The sequence below is a fragment of the Apiospora aurea genome, assembly GCF_038362705.1.
Source record: "Apiospora aurea strain CBS 24483 chromosome Unknown utg000002l_segment0_segment0, whole genome shotgun sequence".
Taxonomy (NCBI): domain Eukaryota; kingdom Fungi; phylum Ascomycota; class Sordariomycetes; order Amphisphaeriales; family Apiosporaceae; genus Apiospora; species Apiospora aurea.
The window spans coordinates 4,286,518-4,314,348 of NW_027117389.1; the positions used below are offsets into that span (position 1 = coordinate 4,286,518).

At 57.8% G+C, this 27,831-nt stretch overlaps 9 protein-coding genes across 9 annotated transcripts; 6 read left to right on the forward strand and 3 right to left on the reverse strand.

Moving 5' to 3' along the window:
- Window positions 1–2,128: 2,128 nt before the first annotated feature.
- On the forward strand, window positions 2,129–4,640 carry PG986_003698 (peptidase s41 family protein; the record flags this gene model as incomplete). The annotated part of the gene is made up of 4 exons (XM_066839920.1): window positions 2,129–2,856; window positions 2,910–3,389; window positions 3,472–3,697; window positions 3,777–4,640. 4 exons carry the CDS (start codon window positions 2,129–2,131, stop codon window positions 4,638–4,640), a joined length of 2,298 nt encoding a protein of 765 aa, XP_066704984.1.
- Window positions 4,641–4,876: 236 nt separating this feature from the next.
- PG986_003699 (Flavin-binding monooxygenase-like family protein) lies at window positions 4,877–6,997 on the reverse strand (the record flags this gene model as incomplete). Its single annotated transcript, XM_066839921.1, has 2 exons — window positions 4,877–6,471; window positions 6,931–6,997. 2 exons carry the CDS (start codon window positions 6,995–6,997, stop codon window positions 4,877–4,879), a joined length of 1,662 nt encoding a protein of 553 aa, XP_066704985.1.
- A 2,475-nt stretch (window positions 6,998–9,472) lies between these two features.
- On the forward strand, window positions 9,473–10,641 carry PG986_003700 (S-adenosyl-L-methionine-dependent methyltransferase; the record flags this gene model as incomplete). The annotated part of the gene is made up of 3 exons (XM_066839922.1): window positions 9,473–9,520; window positions 9,578–10,334; window positions 10,478–10,641. 3 exons carry the CDS (start codon window positions 9,473–9,475, stop codon window positions 10,639–10,641), a joined length of 969 nt encoding a protein of 322 aa, XP_066704986.1.
- Window positions 10,642–11,829: 1,188 nt separating this feature from the next.
- Window positions 11,830–14,342, forward strand: PG986_003701 (solute symporter family transporter; the record flags this gene model as incomplete). Its single annotated transcript, XM_066839923.1, has 5 exons — window positions 11,830–11,918; window positions 12,044–12,218; window positions 12,297–12,390; window positions 12,452–13,364; window positions 13,436–14,342. 5 exons carry the CDS (start codon window positions 11,830–11,832, stop codon window positions 14,340–14,342), a joined length of 2,178 nt encoding a protein of 725 aa, XP_066704987.1.
- A 687-nt stretch (window positions 14,343–15,029) lies between these two features.
- Window positions 15,030–15,760, forward strand: PG986_003702 (uncharacterized protein; the record flags this gene model as incomplete). Its single annotated transcript, XM_066839924.1, has 2 exons — window positions 15,030–15,350; window positions 15,395–15,760. 2 exons carry the CDS (start codon window positions 15,030–15,032, stop codon window positions 15,758–15,760), a joined length of 687 nt encoding a protein of 228 aa, XP_066704988.1.
- Window positions 15,761–16,392: 632 nt separating this feature from the next.
- On the reverse strand, window positions 16,393–18,114 carry PG986_003703 (major facilitator superfamily domain-containing protein; the record flags this gene model as incomplete). The annotated part of the gene is made up of 2 exons (XM_066839925.1): window positions 16,393–16,654; window positions 16,745–18,114. 2 exons carry the CDS (start codon window positions 18,112–18,114, stop codon window positions 16,393–16,395), a joined length of 1,632 nt encoding a protein of 543 aa, XP_066704989.1.
- Window positions 18,115–19,131: 1,017 nt separating this feature from the next.
- On the forward strand, window positions 19,132–20,250 carry PG986_003704 (unsaturated glucuronyl hydrolase; the record flags this gene model as incomplete). The annotated part of the gene is made up of 1 exon (XM_066839926.1): window positions 19,132–20,250. The coding sequence occupies one exon, from the start codon at window positions 19,132–19,134 to the stop codon at window positions 20,248–20,250; it is 1,119 nt and encodes a 372-aa protein (XP_066704990.1).
- A 1,601-nt stretch (window positions 20,251–21,851) lies between these two features.
- On the forward strand, window positions 21,852–24,348 carry PG986_003705 (urea active transporter 1; the record flags this gene model as incomplete). Its single annotated transcript, XM_066839927.1, has 5 exons — window positions 21,852–21,929; window positions 22,070–22,525; window positions 22,596–22,742; window positions 22,821–23,048; window positions 23,110–24,348. The coding sequence occupies 5 exons, from the start codon at window positions 21,852–21,854 to the stop codon at window positions 24,346–24,348; spliced, it is 2,148 nt and encodes a 715-aa protein (XP_066704991.1).
- A 673-nt stretch (window positions 24,349–25,021) lies between these two features.
- On the reverse strand, window positions 25,022–26,041 carry PG986_003706 (uncharacterized protein; the record flags this gene model as incomplete). Its single annotated transcript, XM_066839928.1, has 2 exons — window positions 25,022–25,827; window positions 25,960–26,041. The coding sequence occupies 2 exons, from the start codon at window positions 26,039–26,041 to the stop codon at window positions 25,022–25,024; spliced, it is 888 nt and encodes a 295-aa protein (XP_066704992.1).
- Window positions 26,042–27,831: the final 1,790 nt, after the last annotated feature.

The window sequence follows — 27,831 nt, forward strand, 5'->3', positions numbered from 1 at the left end:
CGGCGAGCCCCTATATTGGATGGGAGATCATGTCAATGTGTGGCGTCGTCTACAACCGGGCGAGCAGGCGGAGGGCAAGAACGGCTCGACGGGCCGGTCGTTGGTGTCTGGGTTTGCTTTCCCTTCCTTTCCTTCTCCTCCCGGCCTCCCCATGAGGAGGCTCTGAGACATATAGATATAGATTCCGTGGCGTGCTGATTCAGCTCATGTTTGCAGACGTCACCATGCATGGTGTGACCAGGCTCGCCTCCATAGATGTATTTGGCTTGACTCGCCTGGTGGTTCGTGGTACATGATACGCCAGATATAAACGAGGCGAGGCGGGATAATTCCAAATATTCGCAGAGGCTATATTGAAGCGAGTGCATTGGGATGCGATATCACCACGGTATGTGAGTGCTGGGCGGTTTGTGTTGTGTAACGAAACTCAATTCACATGAAGCACCTAAGGCAGGGGCAGCATATACGGGTTTGGAAAGCTTAACTGAAAAGGAGGAATTCCATAATACGAACCTCGAACCCAGGCACCAAGAGGCTGGTTCTGTCCAACTGACAACTAACTTATACTTTCGAGGCCCAGATTGGACCTGGCGTTCCTAAGAGGGGAGATCCCGGTTGCTGGTGAGTTCAAGAACATGGGGTGATGTTTTCCAGGCCGTTGCTACTGTAGCTGTATCCCAAGCGGCCACACGGCTTGCTTTTTGTTTGGGGGTCCCTTGGCCAATCACGTCACTGCCCGCTGGCGATCTAGATAGGTAACTTCCAAGAGAGGGCTGGGATGTGTAAGAGGGAAATTGCGTATCAAGCTTTAGCCAACTGCCAAGCCACTGCGATTCCGCCTGCCCGCATCCTTCCACTCGCTGTTTGTTTTCTGCGCCGCAACCACAGCAATGCTTGTGTTCTGGCAATCGCTTTCTAGATCCGCGAGTTGCGTGCTTGTTCATGCTGTTGGCGCCAATGCACCGGCGAATGGGATTACCCGGTCGCACTATGGCGTCCCCCAGCCCAAACTGAACTCCATCGTTCGAGTGGTTAATTGAGTTGGCCTTCTTCGACCATCGGCTATTGAAGGTGACATGATGAATGCGACCTGTTGTTCCTGGGTGTACATCCGCAGTTGTCGGGCCGAAACTCGAGTTAGGGTCCTTTCGTTATTCCGGAGGTGAGACCTTGGGCAATCGAGGAGGCTTGCATAAATAGCGCCCGCTAATGAATCAGTATATCCAGCGGTGTGCAACCCCCGAAAGCAGCAAGCGAAAGGCGCAATTCAGACCGTTGACGGGCTGGGAAGGTGCATATCACACAACAGACGACCAAACAAACAAGCACGAATCGCAAGCGGGCTGGCCCGGAGCATCTCCCCTCCCTTGAGGAGAAGTCGCTTTCGACAGGATGAACTTGTGCGTATCGCCGTGCATATTGCCTCTTTGTTTACAGCGCCACTAGCTGGGTTTGTGTGTTGATGCTCCCATGCTAGCTGCCCATCTCGCATGCTACCCTCATTTGGTCCCGCCCCGAGGACCTGCCTCTTCCGGCAGGTGGTCTTGGACAATTCCCCACGCGGATCATGGGAGCCGGCCCCTGCCCTGCCCTGCCCCTGCCCGCAGCCGGAGCCTACCCTAAACTTCTCACTCAAGCGTCCTGCGACCTGCATGGTAGCCCAGCATGGAGATGGAGTCAGGCCAGTCCAGTAGAGGGGTGTGCAGATAGGGTCGTCGCCCCCGGAGAATACACCTGGAATAATACACTGTCGCCGCACGCCACCCAGCGACTGCGACTACTGCGACTGCGGGCCAGCAGTTCCTTGCAGGGGGGTCTTAGGCCGTGCAACCGGGCCAGCCAGCCCATGAGGGGAAAGAGACATATCGCAATGTCACTTCGCCCTTCCGCCGTGTGATGCATCTGCTATCTAAGGTAACTACAGCTGCTGCAGGGAATATCCGCTAGCTAGCCATGCCGCCCATCATGGATGGATCGCCTCTATACATATAAAGGGCCCTTGCCGAGGGACGGCCGCCCTGTGTCATTGAGAGGAAGATGTTCCAGAGCTCGTCTCGCTTCTGACCTGTGAAGCCCACCCTTCTCTTGGCCAATCCGCGCTCTCTCTGTCTCCCTTTGAGCATCCATCATGAGGGTTACCGTCGCTCAGAGCGGCGCTGCGGTGCTCGCATTGGCCGGTGGTGCCACCGCCGCCGCCTCCGCCAGCTCCTCCACTAGCGCCAGCGCTCCTGCTTCCACAACGCCGTCCACCACCTCGGCGCCCGAGGTCGCCCCCTGCGCCGCCGTCAGCGCCGCGTGGGCCGACCAGGTCGCCGCGGCGCCCAAGGCCACGCCGACGGTCGAGGCCAAAATCGCCCTGGCGTGCCTGAACTCGGTGCCCGTCGCCAAGGAGGCCGCGCTCAAGTTCGTCGACGAGCTGGTCCCTTACCTCGAGTGGCAGTCCGACAGCGCCTGGAAGAAGGACCCGCCCGCGACCTACTTCTACCCGGGCTACGACATGTTCGCCGAGCTCGCGTCGGTGCGCGCGGGCATCGAGGCCGATAAGTACGACAGCGAGTACGCCTGGCAGTCCGACATGTACCTGCGCGTCTTCGGGCCCGGCCACGACGGGCACCTGTACGTGTACTCGGACGTGCTGGCCAACGCGCTCGAGTGGGCGCGGCCGTTTGCGCTCGTGTCCGTCAGCGAGGACGGCAAGGCCACGCCCGAGATCAAGGTGTACGACGACGTCATGACGTCGCCCGACACCGCGTCCACACTCACGAAGATCAACGGCAAGGACGCGGCCACGTACATCGAGGACGCCATCTTCGCCGTCTCGGGCAACCAGGACAAGGACTCGGCCTACAACTCCATGTTCTACGAGAAGGCCTTTGCGGCCAACAAGGGGACCGGCTACTTCAAGCAAGGGGGCGCACCCGCTACGTCTACCCGGGCGCGACGACATCCTTCTCCTTCGCCAACGGCACGGAAATCGAGCTGCCCAACACGGCGCTCGTCAAGGGCAACTGGACGGGCGTCGTCGACGGCGACTCCTTCTTCAAGGTGTTCGCGCCCAACGCCGACCCGGCCAGGGCCGGCAGGGAGCCGCCCGCGCCCACCACCACGTCGACGCCGGCCCCGCCCGCGGCTACGCCGACGGGCGTGCCGGGCTACCCCAAGCCGGTGGTTGTTAGCAGCGACTTTGTCGTGTCGGGCTACTTCCTCGACAAGCCCGGGTTCGAGGACGTCGCGGTCCTGGCGATGCTGTCCTTCTCGCCCGAGAACCCGGCCGAGTTCCAGCGAGTCGTCGAGGAGTTCTTCGACAAGGCCGTCGCGGCCGGCAAGAAGAAGCTGGTCGTGGACGTCCAGGTCAACGGCGGCGGCTACATCTTCCAGGGTTACGACACGTAAGTCTCTCTCTCCTAATCACCAAATTTTCATTTCCCACGACTGCATAAACAGCGGAGGCTAACCCGCGAGCAACCACAGATTTCGCCAGATCTTCCCGGATATTCAGCAGGAGGGCACCGGCCGCTGGCGCTACTCGCCCGGCTTCGAGGCCGTCTCCAAGGTCTTCTCCAAGAACTGCGAGGGCTTCGACCCGTACACGGCGTCGGACGCGCTGATCCAGCAGTGCGAGGCCGTCTACAACTGGGGGTACGACTACGACCGCGCCAACCAGAACTTCACCTCGTACGAGGACAAGTTCCCTCCGGTAAGTCCTTACACCAAACTGCCTGCACCAACAACCAAAAAACGAAAATGGAAAAGAAAAGGCTAACGCATCACCACAGGCCATCTCCAAGGGCGACAAGTACACCGAACTGATGCAGTGGAACTTCGACAACCCCCTCGACACCATCAACAGCACCTACGGCATCGGCTACGACATCACCGGCTACGGCACGCGCAAGAACTACACGCAGCGCCCCTTCGGCGGCCCCGAAAACGTCGTCGTCCTCTTCGACGGCTACTGCGCCTCGACCTGCACCCTCTTCTCGCAGTTCATGAAGCACGACGCTGGCGTCCAGTTCGTCGCCATGGGCGGCCGCCCCTCGGTCCAGGGCAAGATCCAGGGCGTCGGCGGCGTCAAGGGTTCCCAGTCCTACTCCTTCAGCTCCGTCTACAGCTACACCCAGCTCGCCAAGCAGCACACCAACGACTCGGCCCTCCTCCAAGAGCTGGACCGGTTCACCCCGTACCCCTTCAACCGCGCCTCCAACGCGGGCATCAACGTCAAGGACGAGATCCTCCGCGACAACTGGGACGACGGCACCCCCGCCCAGTTCGTCGCCGAGTACGCCGACTGCCGCCTCTTCTGGCAGGCCGCCATGCACAGCGACATCACCAACCTCTGGACCGCGGCCGCCGACGCGGCCTTCAAGGGCGGCAAGTGCGCGTTCGGCGCCATCGACTACTCTGCGTCGACCTACGCGACCAAGGCAACCACCAGGAGCGAGAGCGAGAGCGAGATCAAGAGGATCTCGCCGTTCGGCAAGCCTCGCTTCACGATCCCCAAGGACCGTCCCGTGCCGATGCGCGTGCCCGTCGCGCAGAGCGTCGTCAAGAGGCAGCAGCAGGCCGAGCAGGAGCAGAAGGCGCCCGCCGAGAAGTCGTGGGTCTTCATGGCCAACCAGCACATGGTCGCCGACAACTAAAAGTGCTTGTATATCGTATTATGATGACGCTCAGTCTACTTTCTTGGAAATAATATAATTATGTATAAAACAAAACCAATAATATTAGCCAATCCTACGGGGCGGTATCTTCTCGGATAAGTCTGGAATTGTGATTTGAAAATATAGTCTGTAGATATGTAGATCTGCGAAATGAACTGATTGCAGTTGTAGTACCTCAATCAATAGCGACACATAAGTGCATGCTCTTCCATGTCTCATTTAATCCCCAGCAACTCCTTCTCCCTCTTGGAGAACTCCTTATCCCCGCGCGCCGTCCGCAGGATCGTCTCGACCGCGAGCTCCGGGTTCGCCCCACGCCCACAAAGGCGCCACTGCGCGTTGCTAGTCACATCGAAGTAGACAGCGCTCAGATTGCGCAAACCCGTGAGGAAGCCGCCGTTGCGGAACAGGAGTCGCGGTGCCAGCAGCCGGCCCATTGTCGGGTTCGCGCCCAGCGGCGCCAGCAGGTTGTCGATGTATGGCACGTACGTCTCCGTGTTGTTGTGCCGGGGCGAGGCCACGAAGTTGGCGCGCCGCCACTCCCGCTCGGCCCGAATCGCTTGTCTGAGAGCTGATCCCGAGGGCGGGGAGTGGTGGCCTGCGATGGCGCTTACGACGTAGCGTGCTGCGGCTTCAGCGGCGGGCGGTGCGGGGCCCGGTTGCTCGCTGAGTCCTACAAAATACAGATTGCTGTAGCGTTGGGGCACGATCATCTTGTAAAGATTGATGCCATCATCGGATTCTTCGTCGTCATCGCCGCGGAACACGTCGGCGGGGAGATGGGGCTGGTCACGATGGTAGCCTGTGCAGGAGATGACGACGTCGAGATCTTCGAGACGCGTGCCGTCCGATAGCACGAGAGAGTGATCACCTTCAAAACCTTCGACGTCGGCGCGGTGAATCTTGACCAGCCCCGTATGCACGCGCTCGAGGAACTCGGTGCGGATCGTCGGATTCTGCTGCATGAGGCGGTGCTCAGGCTTGAGCGAGTCAGGGTGTGCGCCCTGCACTGCGTCGAGCAGCTTCTGCTGCAGCCACTCGCCCAGCCGGCCCGGCATCCAAATCTGGGTGGCACGATTGTCCCAGGCCTCGACGGGTTTGCCCAGGACGTACCGCGGGAGGATCCAGGTGCCGCGGCGTGTCACGAGATGCACTTCGCGGCAGCCGGGGACCAGCTCGCAGGCAATGTCAATGGCGGACGAGCCGGCGCCGATAATGGCCACGCGCTTGCCCTCGAAGCGGCCCGGGCGGCGGTAGTAGTGTCCATGCATGAACTCACCCTTGAAGTTCTCCTTGAGGCCCTTGAAGTTTGGCACCAGCGGGATCGTATTGTACCCGATGGCCGAGATGACGGCGTCGTATGTGCGCTCCTGGGGCTGCTTGTCATTGGGTCCCTGGAAGGTGACCGTCCAAGTCGTATCTTGCCCATCTTCCTTCGGCTTGCCATCGCTGCTGTTGCGGTTAGGCACGCACCGCAGGATCTTGGTGCTCAGGCGTATGTGCGGATGCAGGTTGAAGTGGTCCGCGTACTCCAGGAGGTACTGGTGCATCTGCCAGTGGCTGAAGTAGTCGCCATGGCGGGCCGGGTCCACGGGAAAGTCGCTGAAGCCCGTGGTGTCGCGGCACGAATTGAGGACGACACCGTCGTAGATGGACGAGTGCAGCTCGCCCGTGACCGGGTCAGGCTCGGCTTGGTATGCCCACTGGCCGCCAATTTCCGCGCGGGCCTCGAAGACGTCGGCGGCGATCTCGACACCTCCATCCGCTCCTTCCGCGAGGCACTCCTTGCAGGCGACCAGACCCGAGAGTCCTGCGTCAGACACATATCGCGTTAGCAATTACCCGACACGTTTAGTACTGCAATGCAATGCGAATATGCGCCTGCAGACAGACTTCTGTCAAGTCCGACACATGTCATGCATTAATCCACTTTCCGCATTCTCGTCCAGCTGTTGCAGGTTGACCACCACCCATACACAGCTCCTGCGCAGAGCGCCCAATGGAAATGCTGCATCAGCAACGGATGAGGTCATCTCTGGAATGGAGGGTGGTATGCATGATATATTATTGCGCGTTTTCCATCTCACGCATCTTCGTGGCCTGCCTATAATCCGACAACGGGGATGCGGGCGTGAGAAAGCTGAGGAGCAGGCACAGGCACAGGCACAGGCACAGGGGTGGTCTTAGGTTGTCATGGCCCATGGGCTTGGTGTTGTCTTGTGTTGGTGGGCCGTGGGGGCAGCGAAAGAGCGAAAGCGTTGCGACTCACCTGCGCCGATGATTGCGACCCTCTTCTTCTGGCCGTTCTTCCCTGGTTCTATACTTGTCGACTCCATTGTGATCGACCCGAATGAATCGAGCAACAGGCCATGCAACCTCCAGAAAACGGATTTTCCGCCGACCAGGTTGGGGACTGCCAGTCCTGAGGTGAAATTGAAGGTGAAAAGAGTGCTGGTTGGAGTGGGTTTTCTCGAGGAAGGAAGGGGGCATCTTTTGCATTGGTTCAATGTTGCTGCTTACTGTACACTGGATGCCCATTTTGGAAAGTGTGACGGCCTCCCTTCCATTTGCTGTTGGGTCCATTTTGGAGTCGATTAGGACAAGCACCAACCAAATTTAGGCGGCTGAGGTGAGAAGTCGGAAGTCGCTGATTAGCAGCAGTTGGTCGCTCGGCCTGAAATCAAATGTTTTCGTACCCAGCTTCATCAATGATTGAAGCTCGAACCTCTTCGCAGTCTTTCCCATCGCAGCAATGGAGAGGGCTCTGTACGATCGTCGCTCTCACCCACTCTCCATTATTCCCATCTCTCTGTCACCTTCCTGTCTTTCTCGCCGGCCCCTCCCCTCCCTTCCGCGCTGAAGCTGAAACGTGTGGACGTGGTGAGAAGAGTATCCTACCTTGCATGTGTAAGATGTCTGTCAATCTAACAAGTCATTATGAAATGCACCATCCAACCATCCTCTATGCAACATGCGGCCGCAACAACTTGCGATCAAATCAATGCCATTTGTTGATCGGAGGGAGGTCCATTTTCGATGCCACGATATATCGGCTGGTCGGTGCTTGAAACAAAAACGACTGCTTATCGCGCCTCCGGATCCGCATAAGCGCCGGAAGGATTCACTAATCCGTCGCCAGCAGCATCGACTTACCCTCTTCGATATCTTTTACGCAATCCTTCACGTGGTGGATGCATCCCACGCGCTTCAAGTACTCCCGCTTCCAGCCCGTGGCGGATTGGGATCCCGCTCGCCGCGGTTTGCTCGATACGTGGTAGGGCTGTCTCATGTCGCGTGTGACTGAGCCTCCCACTGCCGTCCTGACTAGTCCTTGCAAGCCTCGGCTGGTTCGAGAGTTGGCCGTAAGCTGACCACCACCTTGGACCGGAAACTTCCACTCAGCTCCAGCCCATTCCTTTCGTCCCATTCGACGTGTACTTCAAGGAACACCTCCCCAGCGTTGCTATTTTTGCCGTATGGCGCACCTCACACAGCAGTCATATACCCGAGTGCATATAGACTGCGTTGCTTGCTGAGATTACATGGCCATCGAACCATCCACTCCACCCACCTGCTCAGATGACATGGCCGTCACGAAATCGGATGGATGCATCTAGTCTCCCGGTCAAGTGCTTGCGGTCGGGGCTGGAGCACCTTGGAAATATATTCCAAGAGTGGCATTGGACTTCACCTGTGCCGCAGGCAATAGTATCGAAATATATATCACACGACACGGAGAATTGGTCCGGACGCGAGAGCCAAAGCTTGGCTGCTGGGACCAATTGGCATGGCATTTCAACCGTCACCTCTAACTTTCCTTGCCGCAGCGGGCCTTCCTGGGGCAAGTGGCAGGGGATTCCATGGCGGCTTCTGGAAGGATTTCAGGTATGCCGCTAGGGCGGGCTTGCAGGGTCTGACAGGGGCTATCCGCCGCCTACAGAAGACAGAGTTTACGCCTACGCCTAGCAGCCAGCGCTATTGGGTGGCCCCTACCTACCTGAGTGTGCTGAGTACTTCACCCAAAAAAGAGACCCCACCGACCAAGCCGCCCAGAACCAAAACGGCCCTCCACCATCGATGTTCCATGCTGCCATGCCTCCCACGCTCCCACGCTCCCTGCCTCTCTCCCCGATGCAATGCGCGCACATGGCAACTGCAGCACCCACGAAACCTTGAACACCATCATCTGCCATGTGGGAACTGCCTGCACCCACTCTCCGCCCTGGCCGCCACGTTTTGTCTTATTGCCAATCTCGTGTCGTCGCCCATCCAAGGCTCTCGTCTAGCCGATCTGGCCAGTGATGGTGTCATCTTCCATGCGGGACCCTCCAGATTACCGTTCTGCCGTTACATTCTTCGGGCTTCGCGCGCCAGGGTACCCCGTATCCCTCCTGTCTCTGCTTCCACTCTCCCACAACCCCCTCCCCTCGTACGGAAAGTCGGATTTCGATTCAAAGCTCACATAAGTATGTATACACCACCAGCAGCAGCAACATCAGCAACATCCTCGATCCGACTACTGGACAACTGCCAAAGGCAACCGTTGCTGCCGACGCTGGCCATGTTGCATTCGCGCAACCTCAAATCTAAGCCAGACAACTTTTTTATGCCCCGTTTGTCGGTGATATAGTGGAGGCACTACCTACGCTTAGGTCCTGATTCTGCAGTCCCAGCAGCCTTACTGGCCTGCCTCTAGTCCGGCTCTTTCCCTAGGGCGGCAAGAATCCCTCTAGCCCCCGGTGAAGACTACCTAGGGAAGTTGACGGCTCCGTCATATACCTAAGCGTCCCCCACCCTACAGCACATTCATCATGGACAGGAACCCGGCATCTGGCAAGCCGTGCGCCTCAGAACATACCGTAAGTATATGATCTATCCCAGCATGGGTTATTTGCTTGATTATCTAACGACACCAGCCAACGCGTGCGGAAGCTTCGGGGAGCCGCAGTGTACCACCGCCAGAAGATCGGGAGATGGTGGAGGCCAGAGCTCAGTATCTGGCTCTGAGGAAAGAGATCCTCCCAGAGTCGGATATTCAGCAACGTCAAGCTCGCGCACGGCATCGGCTTTACACGACAGTCCTGGATGGAAACCTCACATGTTGTAAGCTTCCCTCCAGAGTCAACAGAGTCCTGGATCTTGGCTCCGGCATAGGCTGCTGGGCTGTTGATATTGCCCGGCAACACCCCGAGGCCAGCGTTACGTGCGTTGACCACCATCCTGTCCATCTCCAGGACGCCCCATCCAACGTCACATTCCATGTGGCCGATTTGAACCGAGACTGGCCCGTCGAGCCGAACTCGCTAGACTTGATCCACATACGGGCCATGAGCGACGACGTGGTGAGCTGGCCCTTCATCCTCAGCCAAGCCCTCAAAACCCTGCGGCCGGGTGGGCAGCTGGAGGTTTCCGAAATCCGACCTCGGTTCTGGGACTTTGACGGTCAGTTCGCGGTTACGGATGCGTTACCAGAAGGAGAACAGATGTCGGCGGAGCTAAGTGCCAAGATGGGGGTGGACTTGGACCCATCGGTCAGCCTCCCCATGTGGCTCGACGATGCGGGCTTCGAGAAGGCCGCGCAAAGGAGTGAGATCCTTCCGGTCGGTAACTGGTCCAAGGATGCCAAGCTGCACCAGCGGGCCACTGTCTATAAGGATCTGCTTGAGCTAAGCGGTACGTCTTCCTCTCATCCTCGTTCTTCCGCCCCCTTTACGATCTAGTGATCAGTTATGGTGGCATGTACTGTACAGAGACCATGTGGGACCTGCCCGCCGATCCTTACGTATCAAACTTAACTGACTGAGCCACGTATCCAGGCTGGGAGGGCAAGTCAAGGCAGCTTTTCGTCAGTAGTGGCTGGGACCTTCCAAGGTATACCGCTTTGGTCAACCGCATGAAGGAATCGATCACGCAGGGTGGGGTAAGGGTCTACATGACGGCCGTCTTCACGACGTGCCGGAGGCCGGCAGACGAGCAATGAATGACTGCTTTTAGTTTTAGGGGGGCGATGATGCACCAGAGAAAGCGAGCTCTTGAATTTGGGTCACGAGGAAAGCATCTATCTGATCTGCTACAATACGGATAATACCGGCAAGAGATGCAAGACGGCCTGAGGTTTGAGTAGGTTAGGTACCAGTCCAATGGGAGAGGAGAATTGATACCCTTCAAATCACATTTAAAATCACACTGATGTTCTGTTGATCCCTCATGGGCACCTTGGTCAATCCGGTCCGGGGATCAAAACACTAGCCCCCTACTGGTTCGAGTGGGAAATAACAAGAGAAGCCCTCGTCTCGCCAGTCACAACGGCTACTGCGGCTGCCCGTCTTGGCACCCATCGCCCGAAAATGACCCCCAATGGCCAATCTGCACACCCAAGACATTCGCGTGAACAGCTTTCTGATGCATGTTTTATGCGCACAATGATCCCGGAGTGCAGTGTACGGGATTGATGCGGTTGTTTGTTGCTGGTATCGCTCAAGTCCGCTTACGATCAGCATTTGATCGGAATAATAGCCCCTCAAATACCGCACAGGCAAGCTTTTGGGTAGCTATCGACAGATGACCAGTGATCGGCATTCCGCTGCAGGCTTATCTACTTGATCCAAGGGTACTCCAACTTTTGACCCCCGCGAAAGTATAAATCAAATAATGCAGGCGACCTCCGACGGAGACGACCACGACTTATCGTGGCGATAAGGAGACTGCTGCTTGATTCGGGAAGGACAGGAGGACTTATTACTCCAACACCTCCAGGTGATCCTGATGACCAAGTATTGGGGTAAGTGATGTTTTATATACGACAACGGCATAGAGTAAGCAGGGTCTATCAACCTGACCCCTTATCAGAGCTGCAGCGATGTATCGGCAGGCTACCGGGAGACAACGACCTATGGAAATCGCTGACTCGAGATCTCAATTATGATGCAACGCATCTATCTGATTGATAGTAGAAGATGCTGTATCCGCCCCGTATACCCTGTAATTATCGGCGTTAACGCATGCGCTGACACCCTGTCTGATACAATGTCTGACCCTGTTCGACGCGACTGACTAACGCCACGATGGGAGTCATTTGCCCCCGCGCAATAATACATATTTAAGCAGGGAGGGTCTCGGATCTCTCGCAACAGCTATGCCAGGCTTTCCAGGCTGTATTTGAGCAATAATGGCGACTCATGATGGTATTCAAGTCTTGGACTCCGGGGTCGGGTACGGCATCGTGATCGGAATCGGGGCATTCTTTGCCCTTATCATGTGCGTCATCTTTCTCTCTCTCTCTCTCTCTCTTCGCACTTTGGCATATACCATTTCTTTCCGAAGCTTTTCTGGTATCCCGCAGCGTCAAAACATGTGGAACTTACACGCTAGATACGCTTCAGGCTCGCCCTCACATGGCTGCAGAACCGGTACACGGCCTACTCGACCAAGCAGGCCGAGGAGTTCAACACGGCGTCGCGCAGCGTCAAGCCCGGCCTCATCGCGGCGGGCATCGTCAGCTCATGGACTTGGAGCTCGACGCTGCTGACGTCGAGCACGTTTGCATATTCGTACGGGGTGGGTTTCGTCCACATCGTTGCTCGTTGGGGTTACATAGGGTTACCAACATACTGACGCGACCTTGCGACGAGACAGATATGCGGACCGATGTGGTACGGCGCCATGGGAACTTCCCAGATCCTCCTCTTCAGCCTGATCGCGATTAAGATCAAGTCAAATGCCCCCGGAGGCAAGACTTCCCCCTTCCAGATCCCAACGAGATACATCATTCGCTGACTGATGAAATGCAGCCCACACCATGCCCGAAATCATCCTCAGCCGCCACGGCAAGCCCGCCCACCTGACCTACCTCTTCTTCGGCCTCGCGACCAACCTGCTCGTGGGCGCCTGCCTCGTCCTCGGCGGCGCCCAGGTGACGGCGGGCCTGTCGGGCGTCAACGTGTACGGCACCATCTTCCTGATCCCCCTCGTCGTCGCCGCGTACGTCATCGCGGGCGGTCTGCGCAGCACCTTCATCGCCGACTACGCGCACACCGTCATCCTCTTCGCGGCCATCTTCGTCTTCTGCTTCGAGATGTACGTCCCGCCCCTCACCAGCGGCGTCAGCGGCAGGCTGTCGGGCGGGATCGATGGGTTTTACCGCGCCCTCCAGCGCGCGGGCGAGGCCCGGCCCGTGCCGGGGAACCACGGCGGGTCCTACCTGACCTTCAAGAGCGACGACGGGCTCGTCTTCGCCATCGACCTGCTCGTGGCCGGCTTCGCCAACGTCTGGCTCGACCAGGCCTACTGGCAGCGCGCCATCGCGTCACGGCCCGAGACGTCGGTGAAGGCGTACCTCTTCGGCGGCGTCGCGTGGTACGGGATCCCGTTCGCCTTCGGCACGGCCATGGGGCTCGGGTGCGTCGCGCTGACGGGCACCCCCTCGTTCCCGACCTGGCCGGACCCGCTCACGGCCGCGCAGAACGGGGCCGGGCTGTCGGCGCCCGCGAGCGCGGTGGCGTTGCTGGGCAAGGGGGGCGCGGGGCTGTTGCTGTTGCTGCTGTTCATGGCGGTGACGTCGAGCACGAGCGCGGAGCTGATCGCGGTCTCGTCGCTGATTACGTTTGATGTGTACAAGACGTACCTGAAGCCCCGGGCGAGCTCGACGGAGTTGGTCAAGATTTCGCATTTGGGGATTATTATCTATGCACTCATACTTGCAGCGTAAGTGCTATTCGCCCTTGAATTCGTCTCAGAATTTGGCCCCACGGTATACTTACATGTTCGGCTGCCAGATTCTGCTGCATCCTGAACGCAGTCAACATAAACCTGACCTGGGTCCTCACCATCCTCGGCGTAATCGTCGGCGGCGCATCGATCCCCGTGGGACTCGTCCTGCTGTGGCCCCGGATGTCGACAGTCGCGACGCTCGTGTCGCCGTGGGTCGGTCTCGCGTTCGGCATGTTGGCGTGGCTGCTCACCACGCGGTACCGGAGCGGCAGCATCACGGTCGGGACCAGCGGCGACGTCCTCAACGCACTCGCCGGAAACCTGGTATCAGCGGGGACGGGCACCCTCTTCGCGGTCGTGCTTTCTTTCCTTTACCCCGGGCATTACGCCGCATCCGATGATGACCCGGAGGCAAGGAGGCGCATCGACAAGATCAACGGTGTTCGGCCTCGACCGAGTACTGACGGCGCCTATGATTCGCCAAGAGTCAAAGACGAGAAGTCGCCAGAGGGACAAGGCGAAACGAGGACCTCGGACACCGCGACGCCACGAGGTGTAGCTACTGGTCCGTCCAACGAAGAGCAGCCTGCGTCTGATCCGCAACCCGACCCACTAGTCCCCACCGGCAACGCCATCGTCGACTTCCTCGAGGCGTCCTCCATCGAGCCCATGGCGCCGGACGAGGTGCGGAAAGCCACCCGGCTGGCCAAGGCCTTCAACCTGGTCTACTGGCTGCTCGTCATCTTCCTGGTGCCCTTCACCATGTTCGGGACGCAGTGGGAGTTTACGCTCGCCGGGTTCCGGGGCTGGTGCGTCGTCAGCTTCGTCTGGGTCTGGTGCAGCATGGGCATCTGCGTCATCTGGCCGCTGGTCGAGAGCCGGGGCACGATGGCGGGTATCGCGCGGGGGCTTTTTCGGGATGTGCGCGGGGGTGGCGGGGAGAAGGAGAGGACGGGACAGAGCACTGTATAGAGGATAGAGAGTGGCTTAGGTCAGACCCACGGAGCAAGTATATATTGGCCGGGCATATAGTATAGAGCAAGTGCTGATTGGTTATCATATATCTGTTTCATGCAAGATGACCACCGCCGGTGATGGGTACGCCGTCATCTGTAAAACCACTATTGGATATCAGGTGTACGGCCTTGGAATTTCCATGTAGAACCTACGATAGACTCAAGATATGCTTGCTCGAGGTCCACAGAAACTCAGAGCATTTGCTGAGTACCTACATTACGAATCCCGTTTGCTGGATGCGTGCCGGAACTCCGAAAACCCACGATGCCGACTTCGGTCTAGCGATATCGCCCTTCATCCCCTGACAGCTCTAGGGCGCGGCTCCTCCCTTGTTTCCCGATAGCGCTAAGCGGGGCCGGGTTGACAAAGCGTATTCCGGCTGAGATGTCGCCATCGCCGTAATCTGAAAGAGTCTTCTTAGTCTCCGGGCCATTATGTCCGCACAAAGCTGTTGTGCGTATGTACAAAGCCATTGTACTCCCAGGGTTGTTATATTCGTGGCAATGTCATCCCAGACATTGTTTTTCACGAAATCCCCAAAACACTTTCCACTGAATCCAAGAGTTGCGACTGACTCTTCCTTATCTGTCTGTCTCTTGTTTGACGCAAAGTTGCACCAACTCGATCATCGCAACCTGCACGATGCCTCAAGAGCCCATCCTCCCCACGTCCCACGAGACCTCGGCCACTACCTCCGTGTCATCGTCTCTGGGCCGAGAAGTTGACGCACCAATCCAGAAAACTTCGTTCCTGTCAGGCCTCCGCGACGACATCAACATCGACTACGCCGACATCCCCATCTGCCTCTGCAGCCTCGTGTCCGGCCTCTGCGACAGCACCGCCTTCAACGCCAGCGCCGTCTTCGTCTCCATGCAGACCGGCAACACCATCTTCCTCGCCCTGGGCGCGGCCTCGCTCATGTGGCTGAAGGCCCTCTGCTCCATCGCCGCCTTCCTGCTCGGCGTCCTCTGCTTCGCCCAGACCCGCCGCGACCGGCCCGCGCCAAGCGCACCCTCGCGGCGAGCTTCCTCGCGCAGGCCCTGCTCATCTGGACCGCGGCCGCGCTGGCGCTGGGCGGCGCGGCGCCCGCGTTCGGCGACCTGGCGCTCGCGGAGCGGATGCAGCGCGACGGGGTTTTGGACCTCAGGGCGCTGGCCCCGATCGCGCTGCTCGCGTTCCAGTTCGGCGGGCAGATCGTCACGACGCGCCTGCTGGGGTTCAACGAGGTGCCGACCAACGTGCTGACGAGCGTCTACTGCGACCTCATGAGCGACCCGCTGCTGCTCGCGCCGTGGGGCGCCAACCCGAAGCGGAACCGGCGCGCGGCGGCCGTCGTGCTCATGCTCGTCGGCGGGATCTGCGGGGGTGGTTGAGTCACACGGACGCGGGGATGAGCGTCGCGCTGTGGGTGGCGGGCGCGGTCAAGTTTGGGATCGCGGTGGCGTGGATGTGCTGGAAGGGGAAGAAGCCCGAGGTTGCAGGGTCTGCACAGGAGAAGGTCTAAAGAGACTTCCTCTTTCTTGATTGCGAGGATAGACGATTAGACGGCATGGTAGATGATGATACCCATAGACGCGTAATGGACGGATTGGGAAACGGTTTCTTGATAGAGCAGGCGAGGTGGTGTAGACAAAAACCAGGAGTTGGCGGGGTAGGCAAAAAGGGTCAATTGTTTTGTTTTCCCTTGTTCATCTTGATGATGCTAACGTTCGACAGCCACATATGGACAACATGACATGGGCAAATCTTTGGATATAATAATATTTGATAATGAAAGAGCTCGATTCCGGGTGGCCGTGATTTGATATCAAAAGTAGAAGACATTGCGATTCCATGTGGTCTTGAGATGGACATTGTAGGCTAATAAATAGGTTGTGATTCTTGGTGCCAATTACGCAAAAGTCTATTCCAGATCCCTACTTAATCTATTGATGCAATCGGAATGCTTTTCATCAACTTTAGTATTCCTTTTTGACATCACACTATATTAACATTTCCCCTTTTCTCAGAAGACGTAGCGGAAGCTCAGGTTCTCCCGATCCGTCAGGTCCTCGAACGCGTGCGTAGTCTGACGGTCCGAAGCTGCCTCTACCCCCGCGGCGGCCAGCGCGTCGCGTTTCTTGTTCTGCCGAACGAGCCACCACCGGAAGAAGACGAGGATCACGACGAGCAGCGCGTAGCAGCCGAGGTGCGTCGCGAAGGCGATGAAGTAACGCGGCTTGTCCCGGGCCAGGAAGACCTGGGGTCCGATCGCATTGCCCGCGGACCTGGGGAGAGACACACATCGAATTAGTATCCCGAGTGTCAAGTTCAGGAAAAGGGACGGGCGATGATGTAATACATGGATGATAACTTACCAAAAGATAAAGTTTATCGCGACGACCACGGTTTTCTTGGTGATGCCGCCGACATTGCGCGACATCAGGGATAGGCCTAGGGTTTGGGCCGACCAGAACGACAGGGTGATGTAGTAACAGATGAGCAGACCGACATGCTGAGAAAAGGTCTGATTAGGAATGGTCATGAGAAGAATGGTGCCGGCGAAGGAAGGGATTATGAAACCCAGCATCGTAAGAATGTTCCCGTTCTTCCACCTATTGACAATCCAATTGGAGCCGAGCAGGATGAATATAATGTAAAAGCCCAAAACCATGGCGAGCAGCTGCGTCTGCAGCACGCTGAACCCAAGGCTCTCGTTGACAATGATGCCGTAAAACGACCCGAGCCCGCTCGTCGGCAGCGTGGTCGTGAGCTGGATGCCGGCGTAGCACCAGGTCTGCGGGTCGGTGAGGGCGTCGACGACGTGCGCGCCCTGGAAGACGCGGCTCTGGAGCCCCGTCTGATTAGACCGCACCCGCTCGACCATGAGCCGCTTGTCGCGCTCCGAGAAGCACTTGGCGCGCATGGGCGAGTCGGGCATCCAGATGAAGACGAACAGGCCGAAAATGACGGAGATGATGCCGTACGACAGGTACAGCCACTGCCACGACTTGAGCGGGCCCGTCTTGATGAGGGAGAAGCAGTACGCCAGCAGCCCGCCGACGATCTGCTGCGCGCCGTTCATCATGTACCAGTACGTCACGCGCGCCGACTGCTCCTCGCGGCGGTACCACATGGCCGAGAGCACGACGAAGGCGGGCTGGCAGGCCGACTCGAAGATGCCGAGCAGGGTGCGGCAGACGACGAGGCCCGCGAAGCTGCGGCAGGCGGCGTGGCAGGCGAGGACTATAGACCAGGCGACGATCGAAAAACTCAAATATTTCGCCACGGGCACGCGCGCGATGATGTAGTTTTGCGGGTACTCGACGACCAGGATGGCGAGGTAGATGCACGTCGTCAGCCAGGAGTACTCGGGCCCCTGGAGGCCGGCGTCCTCGCGGATGCCCATGATGGACGAGAAGGACATGGTGCCCTTGTCGATGGCCTGCAGGAAGTAGGTCGCGATCATGACGGTCAGGACGCGCTTGTCGATGAGCCGGCGCAGCCGCGTGTTCTCCTCCTCGCTGATGGCGGGGCCTTGCTGGCCGTCGGCCGTCATGTACTCGGCCACCTCCTTGTCGATGCGGTCGAGGTTGGCATGGTCGGCGTGCTTGGGGTCGACGTCCTCGGCGTGCGATATCGTCCTTTCGGCCTCGTGGAGGGATTTGGACTTCCTTTTGGTGGCATGGTCGTGATGCGGGTGCGCGGGCTGGACGAGGTCCGGGTCTGGACCCTCGATTCCCGACATGATGTGAGATGGTGTGAGTCTTCCTGTACGCCTGGAGAAGCCTCAATTCTGATCTTCTAGCTGCAAGAGTTGCATAGGCTTCACAGAGGCACCAAGGAGAAGAGGAAAACGACAAGGTCAGTCATGGCAGCACAATCAAGTACGGCCGTGGGTAGGTCTTCAAGTTTATAAGAGAACCACTTCCCCAATCTTCGGCAAGGTCTCGTATTGGTGGTGATTTTCGTCGATGCTACTCTAGTTGGCGTGTTCCATGAGCTGGTCCGATTGATCAACCAACCTCGCTACCACATACCACAAAGCCTCCAGGCCTCCAGCTTCCGGCTGCTGCAATGGCCGCTGATTTTGCCGTATGTTATTCCTCCAACCCAAAATCTCATCTGCCCATGACAGTTATGGGGTAATATTGGGCCGAGAATCTGGGGTCTGGGGTAAGGTCTGGGGATAATGGCCAGGGATGCTGTCAGCATAAGTAACATTGGCCCACACTTTTTGTTCCTTTATCCTCAATGATGCTCACCAACCCCGCATCGTTTGGGTACGATGCTTGATTCACTTCTGGGCAAGAAAGAATAAAAGAGAAGATTGGTTGGTTGTTTATCCTGAGCATGTAGTGGAGTCAAGGCTGATCTCAATGCGGCCACGGCCGGACCAGGCATCCATTGACAGGACGGGAGGGATGATTGGCAATGGCTTGGGGAAGCTTCATTTCCCCGCAACCCCCAAAGTCGTCGCGATGCATTCGGCCTGCTTCGGACCGAGGAAGCAGGGCGTCTCCAAAGCCAAGGGATTTCTCCACCAACGGCGTTGCGAGATTGCTCGGCACGTTGTACGGAAGGGATTGGGCAAGCTGCTTCTCCAAAATGTACATAGAGTAATGGTGTAGAGAATACCGCTGGCCATTGTACTTGAAGTCGTTGCCGGCGGCTTGCTCCCTTCAGAAAAAGAATAAAGAAGAATACATACTGGTGATACTCAAAACATTCCCTTGGAAGACACCACCTATCCCCTGGTTTCAAGATGCCCGCCGAAGCGTACGGCCTCAAGGCGAGCGACATCCACGCCAAGATCCAGCTCCTGATCGATGGCCTCGTCAACATCAAGGACCAGACGGGCGAGTTCCTGATGACTCTCGAAGACGGCCGGGTCATCGACACCAAAGGCTGGAACGACTGGGAATGGACGCACGGCATCGGCCTGAACGGCCTCTGGGCGTACTACGAGCTGACGGGCGAGTCGAAATACCTAGAGATCATCGAGGCCTGGTTCGCGAGCCGCTTCGCCGCGGGCGGCACCACCAAGAACATCAACACCATGTCCTGCTTCCTCGCCCTCGCGCGCGTCTACGAGCACACCCGCAACCCGGTCTACCTGCCCTGGCTCGACCGCTGGGCCGAGTGGGCCATGCACGAGCTGCCGCGCACGCGCTACGGCGGGATGCAGCACATCACCTACCTCGAGGTCAACGAGCAGCAGCTGTGGGACGACACGCTGATGATGACGGTGCTGCCGCTGGCCAAGATCGGCCTGCTTCTGGGGAGACGGCGCTACGTTGACGAGGCCAAGCGGCAGTTCCTGCTGCACATAAAATACCTGTTCGACGCGCGCACGGGGCTCTTCTACCACGGCTGGACGTTCAAGGAGGGCGGGCACAATTTCGCCGACGCGCGCTGGGCGCGCGGCAACTCGTGGTTGACGATTGTGCTGCCCGAGTTCCTGGAGCTGATCGGCTTTGACGAGAACGACCCGCTGCGGGCGCACCTCGTCGATACCCTGCAGGCGCAGTGCGAGGCGCTGGCGCCCCTTCAGGCGGACACGGGGCTCTGGAGGACGGTGCTCGACCGGCCCGAGTCGGAGGGATCGTACCAAGAGGCGAGCGCGACCGCGGGGTTCGCATTCGGGTTGCTCAAGGGGCAGCGGAAACGGTACCTGGGCAAGGAGCACGAAGCGGTGGCCGTCAGAGCCATCAAGGCCGTCTTGGACAACATCGACGAGCGGGGGGAGCTGCGCAACACGAGTTTTGGTACGGGCATGGGCCACGACTTGCAGCATTACTACGACATCCCCATCACCAGTATGCCGTACGGCCAAGCCATGGCGATCATAGCCTTGGTGGAGTTTTTGCGCGTGTTTATATAGGTTCCTGTTGTTGGGAGTTACCGAGTGGATCAAACGATGAGCTTTTCGCCATGATGCATAAAAGAAAGTGCATTGTAAATTGAGTGTAATTTATAGCATTGAAATCTAGCGTATATATGAGGTATTAAGTGAAGTCTCCTTCACTCGTATTACAATTTACAAGTGCAAGGGCTTGGTGGTGTAGTTGGTTATCACGTCAGTCTAACACACTGAAGGTCCTGGGATCGAGCCCCAGCCGAGTCATCAAACTGGATGTTGTAGTACATTTTTTCTTTTGTTTTTCCTTTTGCCAAATGACACCCACAGGCCCCATTTTCTCTGATGCAAATGAGTTTGGAGTTTTGCACTCATGATCAAGTGCCTAAATGTATGTTGTTGAGTGGCAGCTGCTAACACTAAGACGGCGAAACGCCATGCCTTGACCCTGTCGTTATCAGAGTGGCAAGTTGGAGTAGTATCATGGCCTTACATGAACACTTTACCTGCGAAGCCAAAGCTGGTTTCTGATTTGTCGATAGCCCACCAGCCTTTACAGCAGTAGCTGGTTATCTATCGGCTTGGGCTGAGCGACACAGCTCGACGTCGGAGGGTGCCGCAAGGTACCCCAGACGGGAGAGCTAAAAAATAACTCCCGCATTCAGACCGCATCTTCTTATCAGTGAGCTTGCACTTTATATCTGATTGGTCAATGCCTCCAGATAAGCTCTTCCGCTTACATGTCAATATGGAGTCACATCTTCTCATCATGGGCTTTCATTACAGCATTTTGTGCCCAGAATCGAGTCCATGATAGATAGTTTCTATCTGGCAGATCTCTTTGATGACGATCCCGTTCAATGTGTTCACTCAGAGGCTTCTTCCGACAAGTACCCGGCACAGCCTGACGGAGATATTCTTCTCTCTCCCCCTGTTGGAGAGAAAGAGCAATGCCTGATTTGGCAGGAGGCAATCGGCCTCTAGAGACTATCTCAATTGCTTTTGAGGATGGCAGATAGCTCTACATGAGAGCAGATTTGGCCGGTGAAACATGCTTATCAGTGAGTATCTGCATGTGGCGTAGCGCCAGCAGAAAGTTTGGGATGGTCCCTCGCATATGCAGCCCCCGTCCCAAAGACTACGATATCACACCCACGCTGTGCAACACAGCAGCCGCTACCTACAACCTATGAGTGAGTACTTTATTACGCTGCGGTGTATCAGTATCCAATAAAGAATTAGGAAACATGATTCGATGGCTACCGAGACGACTCGCGCAGATATCGCCCTGTCGCCCTGCAGGTGGGGGGTTTGGTTACCCGACTCCGGTCCTTTCTTGGACCCTGAACCCACGCGGGGAAGGCTCTTCTGATGTGATATGAAGCTTTATCTGTACTTGAGATCAGATGAATCGTGGGTAAGATGAATTTAACCCCTCGGTAACCCCTCCATTGGTTCGCGTAGATCTATCTGTCTGCGATCTCGCTTTGCGCGCTCTGCTATATAGCTCCTGCAGGCCCTGCCTACCTGCCGGGTCGCCCGTCGCACACATACACCAACCCGACCGTGACTCCGGGACTGTGCGATATCAGTAAGGAAACACTTGCGATCTTGCGACCGTCGACATGATCTCCCCGCCGCTCGAGCCCGGTGTGGGCTATGGCATCGTCCTCGGCTTGGGTTTCGCCTTTGCCTTGGGAATGGTAAGTCGTCAACAATATCCTATCTGCTGCGACCAGCTAGTACGGTCTCTTCAGAAGCGATGGAATCACTCCATGTGCCATCGCCAAACAGAGCTACATGTCAAGAATCGAGTAACCTGACATGGCCTATCCCCTTGCAGATCCTGACCACCTTCATCCTGAAGCGCTACAACTCCGAGCTCGTCACCTCCGAAATGTTCAACACCGCGGGCCGCACCGTCAAGAGCGGCCTCGTCGGCTCCGCCGTCGTGTCCTCGTGGACCTGGGCCGCGACCCTGCTGCAGAGCACGGGCGTGTGCTACCGGTACGGCGTCTCGGGCCCGTTCTGGTACGCGTCGGGCGCGACGGTGCAGATCCTGCTGTTCGCGACGCTCGCCATCGAGCTGAAGCGGCGCGCGCCGCACGGGCACACGTTCCTCGAGGTCATCAAGGCGCGCTACGGCACCGTCGCGCACGTCGTCTTCATGGTGTTTGGGCTCGCGACCAATATTCTGGTCAGCTTGATGCTCATCGTCGGCGGCTCCGCGACGGTGAGCGCGTTGACGGGGATGCATACGGTGGCGGCGATTTACTTGCTGCCGCTGGGTGTTGTGTTGGTGAGTCAACGGCGGCGCTCCTTGAAAGAAGATGATGATATGGGAGTGACTAACTTTCCTCGGGCTTTAGTACACCATCGTTGGCGGCTTGAAGGCGACCATCTTGACAGATTGGGTTCACACCTTTATTCTGATCATAATCATCATCATCTTCTCTCTGACAGCGTATGCTTCCGGGGACGCGCTCGGCTCCCCGTCCGCTGTGTATGACTTATTGGTAAGAGATGACCCTTGACCCGGTACGCAAACGTGACTCTCCTTAGATTAGTGTACTGACGCGGCGGGAAAATGACAGGTCAAAGCTGCCGCAGCTCATCCCGTTGAGGGTAATACCGAGGGTTCCTACCTCACCATGCGGTCCAAAGAGGGCGCCATCTTCTTCGTCATCAACATCGTGGGCAACTTCGGTACGGTCTTCCTCGATAACGGCTACTACAACAAGGCCATCGCGGCTTCTCCGGTCCACGCGCTGCCCGGATATATCCTGGGTGGTCTCAGCTGGTTCGCCATCCCCTGGCTTACTGTAAGTTTCGTTTTCCTCCGTTTGAGGTGTCCACTCCCACTGACTCTTCGTCTGCTATAAGGCCACAACCCTAGGCCTCTCCGCGCTCGCCCTCGAAGACACCCCCCGCTTCCCGACCTACCCGGACCGCATGTCCGAAGCCGACGTCTCCGCGGGTCTTGTTCTGCCCTACGCCGCCGTCGCCCTGCTCGGCCGCGGCGGCGCCATCGCGACCCTGCTCATCGTCTTCATGGCGGTGACGTCGGCGACCTCGTCGGAGCTGATCGCCGTCTCCTCCATCTTTACCTACGACTTCTACCGCACCTACATCAAGCCCGACGCTAGCGGCCGCCGCCTCATCTACATGTCGCACGTCATCGTCGTGGGCTATGCGCTCTTCATTTCGACCTTCTCGGTCGGCTTATACTACGCGGGCATCTCCATGGGCTATTTGTATTTGATGATGGGCGTCGTCATCTCGGCCGCCGTCATCCCCGCCACCCTGACGCTCGTCTGGGCCGGGCAGAACAAGTGGGCCGCGGCTTTGTCCCCCATCTTCGGGCTCGCCTTCGCGCTGGTCGCGTGGCTTGTCACGGCCAAGAAGGAGTGCGGGAACCTGGGGGTCGTGTGCACGGGGTCCAACAACCCGATGCTGGCGGGCAACGTCGTGGCGCTGCTGTCACCCCTCGTGCTGATCCCCGTCTTCACTCTGATATTTGGGCTGGACCACTACGATTGGCAGAGCATGCTCGCCATCCGCAAGGGAGACGACCATGATGTCGCGACCACGGCGGGCGTCGACCTCGAGGGGACCGTGGGCGGGCGCGAGGAGACGGCCGGCGAGTTCCAATCGGAACAGATCCAGCTGGCGCGCGCGAGCCGCATCTCCAAGTGGACGACGGTCGTCCTGACGCTGTCCTTCCTCGTGCTCTGGCCGTTCCCCATGTACGGCTCGGGCTACATCTTCAGCAAGCCCTTCTTCACCGGCTGGGTCACGGTGGGCATCATCTGGATCTTCTGCAGCCTGGGCGCGGTCGGGCTGTTCCCCGTCTTCGAGGGGCGGCACACGCTCGCGCGCACGTTCCGGTCCATCGTCGCGGATCTGACGGGGCGGAAGCACCCCAAGACCATCCACGCCGAGGTGGCGGCGGCTCGGGATGGTGCCGGGGCGGCGCCGGGGAGCGAGAAGGGTGGGAGTGGAGGGAGACGCCGCCGGCGAAGAAGGAGGCGGCGAGGGAGGGGGTTGTTGCGGGGTAAGAACGGGCTGGTCCTTCGTCGCCGCTGTTCTAACAAAGGCGGGTTCGACGAAAAGGGGAACTAGAAAAGAAAAGCAGGGTAAGTGGGGTTTTAAATACTATGTTGGAAGCGACACCTTCGTTCACTGGCTAGAGTAGTGAAAATCCAATACGCATTAATTTCTTAAGATAAGTGATACATGATTACTCTATCGTTCTATTTCGTATTTTGTCAAGGTTGAGTTCCGAGGACGTGTCTTGGATCAATCTGGTGGTGAATCCCTCGGAATGATTTTGTAACATCGCGGGGTAGTGCACAATTTGGTGCTTGACTACCACAGCAACTACACCCATAACTTTAGCCTATCCTCTGCTGCTACTATTCCGAATATGCCCGACCTGCTGCTTTACCTGGTTGAGCACGACTGCATGATGATTACGGCAAGTGGTTCATATGGGGCAGGCGTGTCTCGCTTGTTCCAAGAGGCGCAAGGGAGGCAAAGATCAGCCATCATTGGACTCCTCGGACGAACTCAGCTCCTCCCTTGGGAAGAACAGGCACATCAAGCGAGGCGGCACAGGAATGAAACGCCCGGTTCATCACACATCGAGCATTCCCCATTCAAGTAATTAATGTGACATGTAGTCACCCAAAATGTTTTGGGTATCTGTTCATTTCATTTGCATTACACTATTCAACTTTCTTTCTTCTTCCCCCCTCCTCACGAGCTACCACACCCACACCCACACCCACACCCTTTAAGAGCTCATCCACTGCCCACCGTTGGCGCTGATGAGGCAGCCCGTCTGGTACGCGGCGTCGGGGCTGCAGATGTTGGCGACGATGGCGGCGATCTCCTCGGGGTAGGCGACGCGCCCGCCGTACTTCTGGCCCATCTCCTTCATCTCGGGGCTGTCCCACTCGCGGACGCCGGAGAGGGGCGTCAGCGGGTAGAAGAGCGCGATGGCCTGCTTGGCCTCCTCGCTCGCGTGCGCGAACATGTCGGTGGCGGTGCTGCCGACGCACACGCTGTTGACGGTGCAGCGCTCCGCCAGCTCGCGCGCCCAGGTGCGCGTCATGGACTCGACGGCGCCCTTGGTGCCGCCGTAGAGCGTCAGGTACGCGAGGCCGACCTTGCTGCCGACGCTGGAGAGGAGCACGATCCGGCCGGACCGGTCGTTGGGCAGGTGTGGTTGCACCGCTTGCGTCAGCAGGATGGGGCCCAGCACGTTGGTGCGGTAGACCTTGTCGAAGTCCTCGACGGTGACGGCCTCGAGCGGCATGGCGTGGAAGAGGGCCGCGCTGTGGACGAGGATGTCGACCTGCAGCTTGCCGGTCTTGCTGTTCTTGTTGGCCGGGAAGGACTGCTCGGACGTCTTGAGGATGGTGGCGCAGCCCTCCTTGGTGGTGACGTCGGCGCGGCACGGCACGGCCGTCACGCCGTGGTCCTTGGCCAGCTCGGCGGCGAGTTTTTGGGCCGGCTCGTCCGAGGCCGCGCTCAGGTAGATGATGCAGACGTTGGCGCCCTGGGCGGCCAGCTTGCGGGCGATGGAGGCGCCGATGCCTGTTTCAGATCGCACGTCATGTCAGTGTTCTGTTCTGTTCTGGTCTCCTCTGGTCTCCTCTGTTCTCCTCTGTCCTCCGTTGCCCCTCCAGTGTTTCGACGAGGACGATAATGGGACGGCAATCTACTGACTTCGGGCGGATCCGGTGATGAGGGCCAGCTTTCCTTCGTGCACGCGGCCGTTGGCCATGTTGACTGCTGCGGAAGAAGCCATATTGATGATGTTCGTGTTCGGTTCCGTTTTGACTTTCGTGTGCGAGTGGTCGAGGGAGGGTCTTCGTCGTCGGTATGAAACGAAGCTGGACGGATATTGGCTAGCAAGGTCAATGATCGGCAAGAGGAAAAAGTATGAAGGTAGTATCGTTCTTTTTTTATTTTTCGTTTCGATCGACTAATGAATGATGCACGGCATCAGGATATTATTATTGCCTGTCCCTTGTTATCATCGTTTCCCCTTTTTCTTTATCTTTTGCGATGGCGCGGAATGTGCCCTCGTCTTTCTTGCTTCTCCCCATCCGAAACCCCGCCCCGACCAGTCGATCCGCGAGGGAGTGCGAGGGAGGTGCGCATCATCCTCCGCACCTTGCGATCTGTATGCTGGATTGGAGACTCCATGGTAGCCTGCCCACGGCCGGTCCCTTTTTCTGCTGCTGCTGCTGCTGCTACTGCTCCCACGAGCGAGGTTGAAGGGTTTCCCCAGCCAGTCAAGTCGGTGTCAGTAGCGGTCAGGGACAGGCCTACGGGAAGTCTAAACCTATCACCTATCACACCTCCATATAATCCATCCGCGATTCTGGCGGTCGGTAGGTAGCGGCGGGGACCCAATGATATACAAGCCAGTAGGACTACTACTACTCTACTCGATAGAGGGGGAGACGGACTAGTTAGGACAGAACAACAAACACATGGCCGACGGACACCACACACACTCACACACACACACACACACACACCACTCAAGCCACAACGTGGACGAGGGAATGGGCCACACACACAAGCAGTCGTCCGGCAAGGTGCGAATGCAGCAAAGACCAAGAGACGTGACGACTTACATAATGACCACTAATAAGGCGAACGAACGAACCCTCTTTGGGCATTGGCTGGTACAGGCCCCCGCTCCGGGTTGGCCGCGGGGTGGAGTCGTCGCTAGCGAACCAGCAGCGGCTCTCTCCACCGCCCAAGATTGAGGAAATGGGTACATAGGCCAGTTGCCAGGCCGGGATCAGGGTCTCAACTTTGCACGATGCTAGTCCCAATGGGCGACGGCAACAAGAGGGAAAAGGGAGAGATCGAGAAAGCACGGCCGCCTGATCAGCTCCTAACCTCGTAGTAGCCTCTGGATGCTCCAGCTCCAGCTGCTAAGATCTGGGCGGGTAGTGGGAGGAGAATTCCCAGAGGCACGGGGATGGAATATCGCAGGGCGGGCGGGTGCCTCCGTGTTGGGCGGCTTGTACTTGACAAGTATATGATGGACGGCCGGGTTCCCATGACTCTGCGCGAGGGTCAGAATGCGACATGCACGATTCAGTCTGTCAATGCAAGACATTGACGAGAGAGAGAGAGAGAGAGACGCGAATGGGCACGCATTTGGGCAATTGGGCCATCTTCCTGTTTCGCCCATGCAGACGCTGCAAGCTGCGTGCGTCTAGTCCCAGGATAGAAAGGATGTGCAGCGAGTAGCAGCCGCGTGGGCAGTTTGGAAATCATCTGGTTTTTTTTAATTCTTTCCCCCTTGGTGAATCCCAATCATCCCGTCCAATAATCTGTCATTGCCCTTCTCTAGGTTACCCTGCAAGTTGTTGCAAATGTAACCTGCCCAGTCATCCCAATTGATCGCCCACCCGACGAGTTTTCACTACAACCCCGACCAAGTGCAACGCTATTGTACAATCGAACGGCGCGACGGGTACCAGATCGAACGTTTTAGGGACGATTCGGATGGGGTTTAGTGCGCCCGTCCTGGTGGTAACACCGATGGGTTCTCGTTTTCTTTCTGACATATGT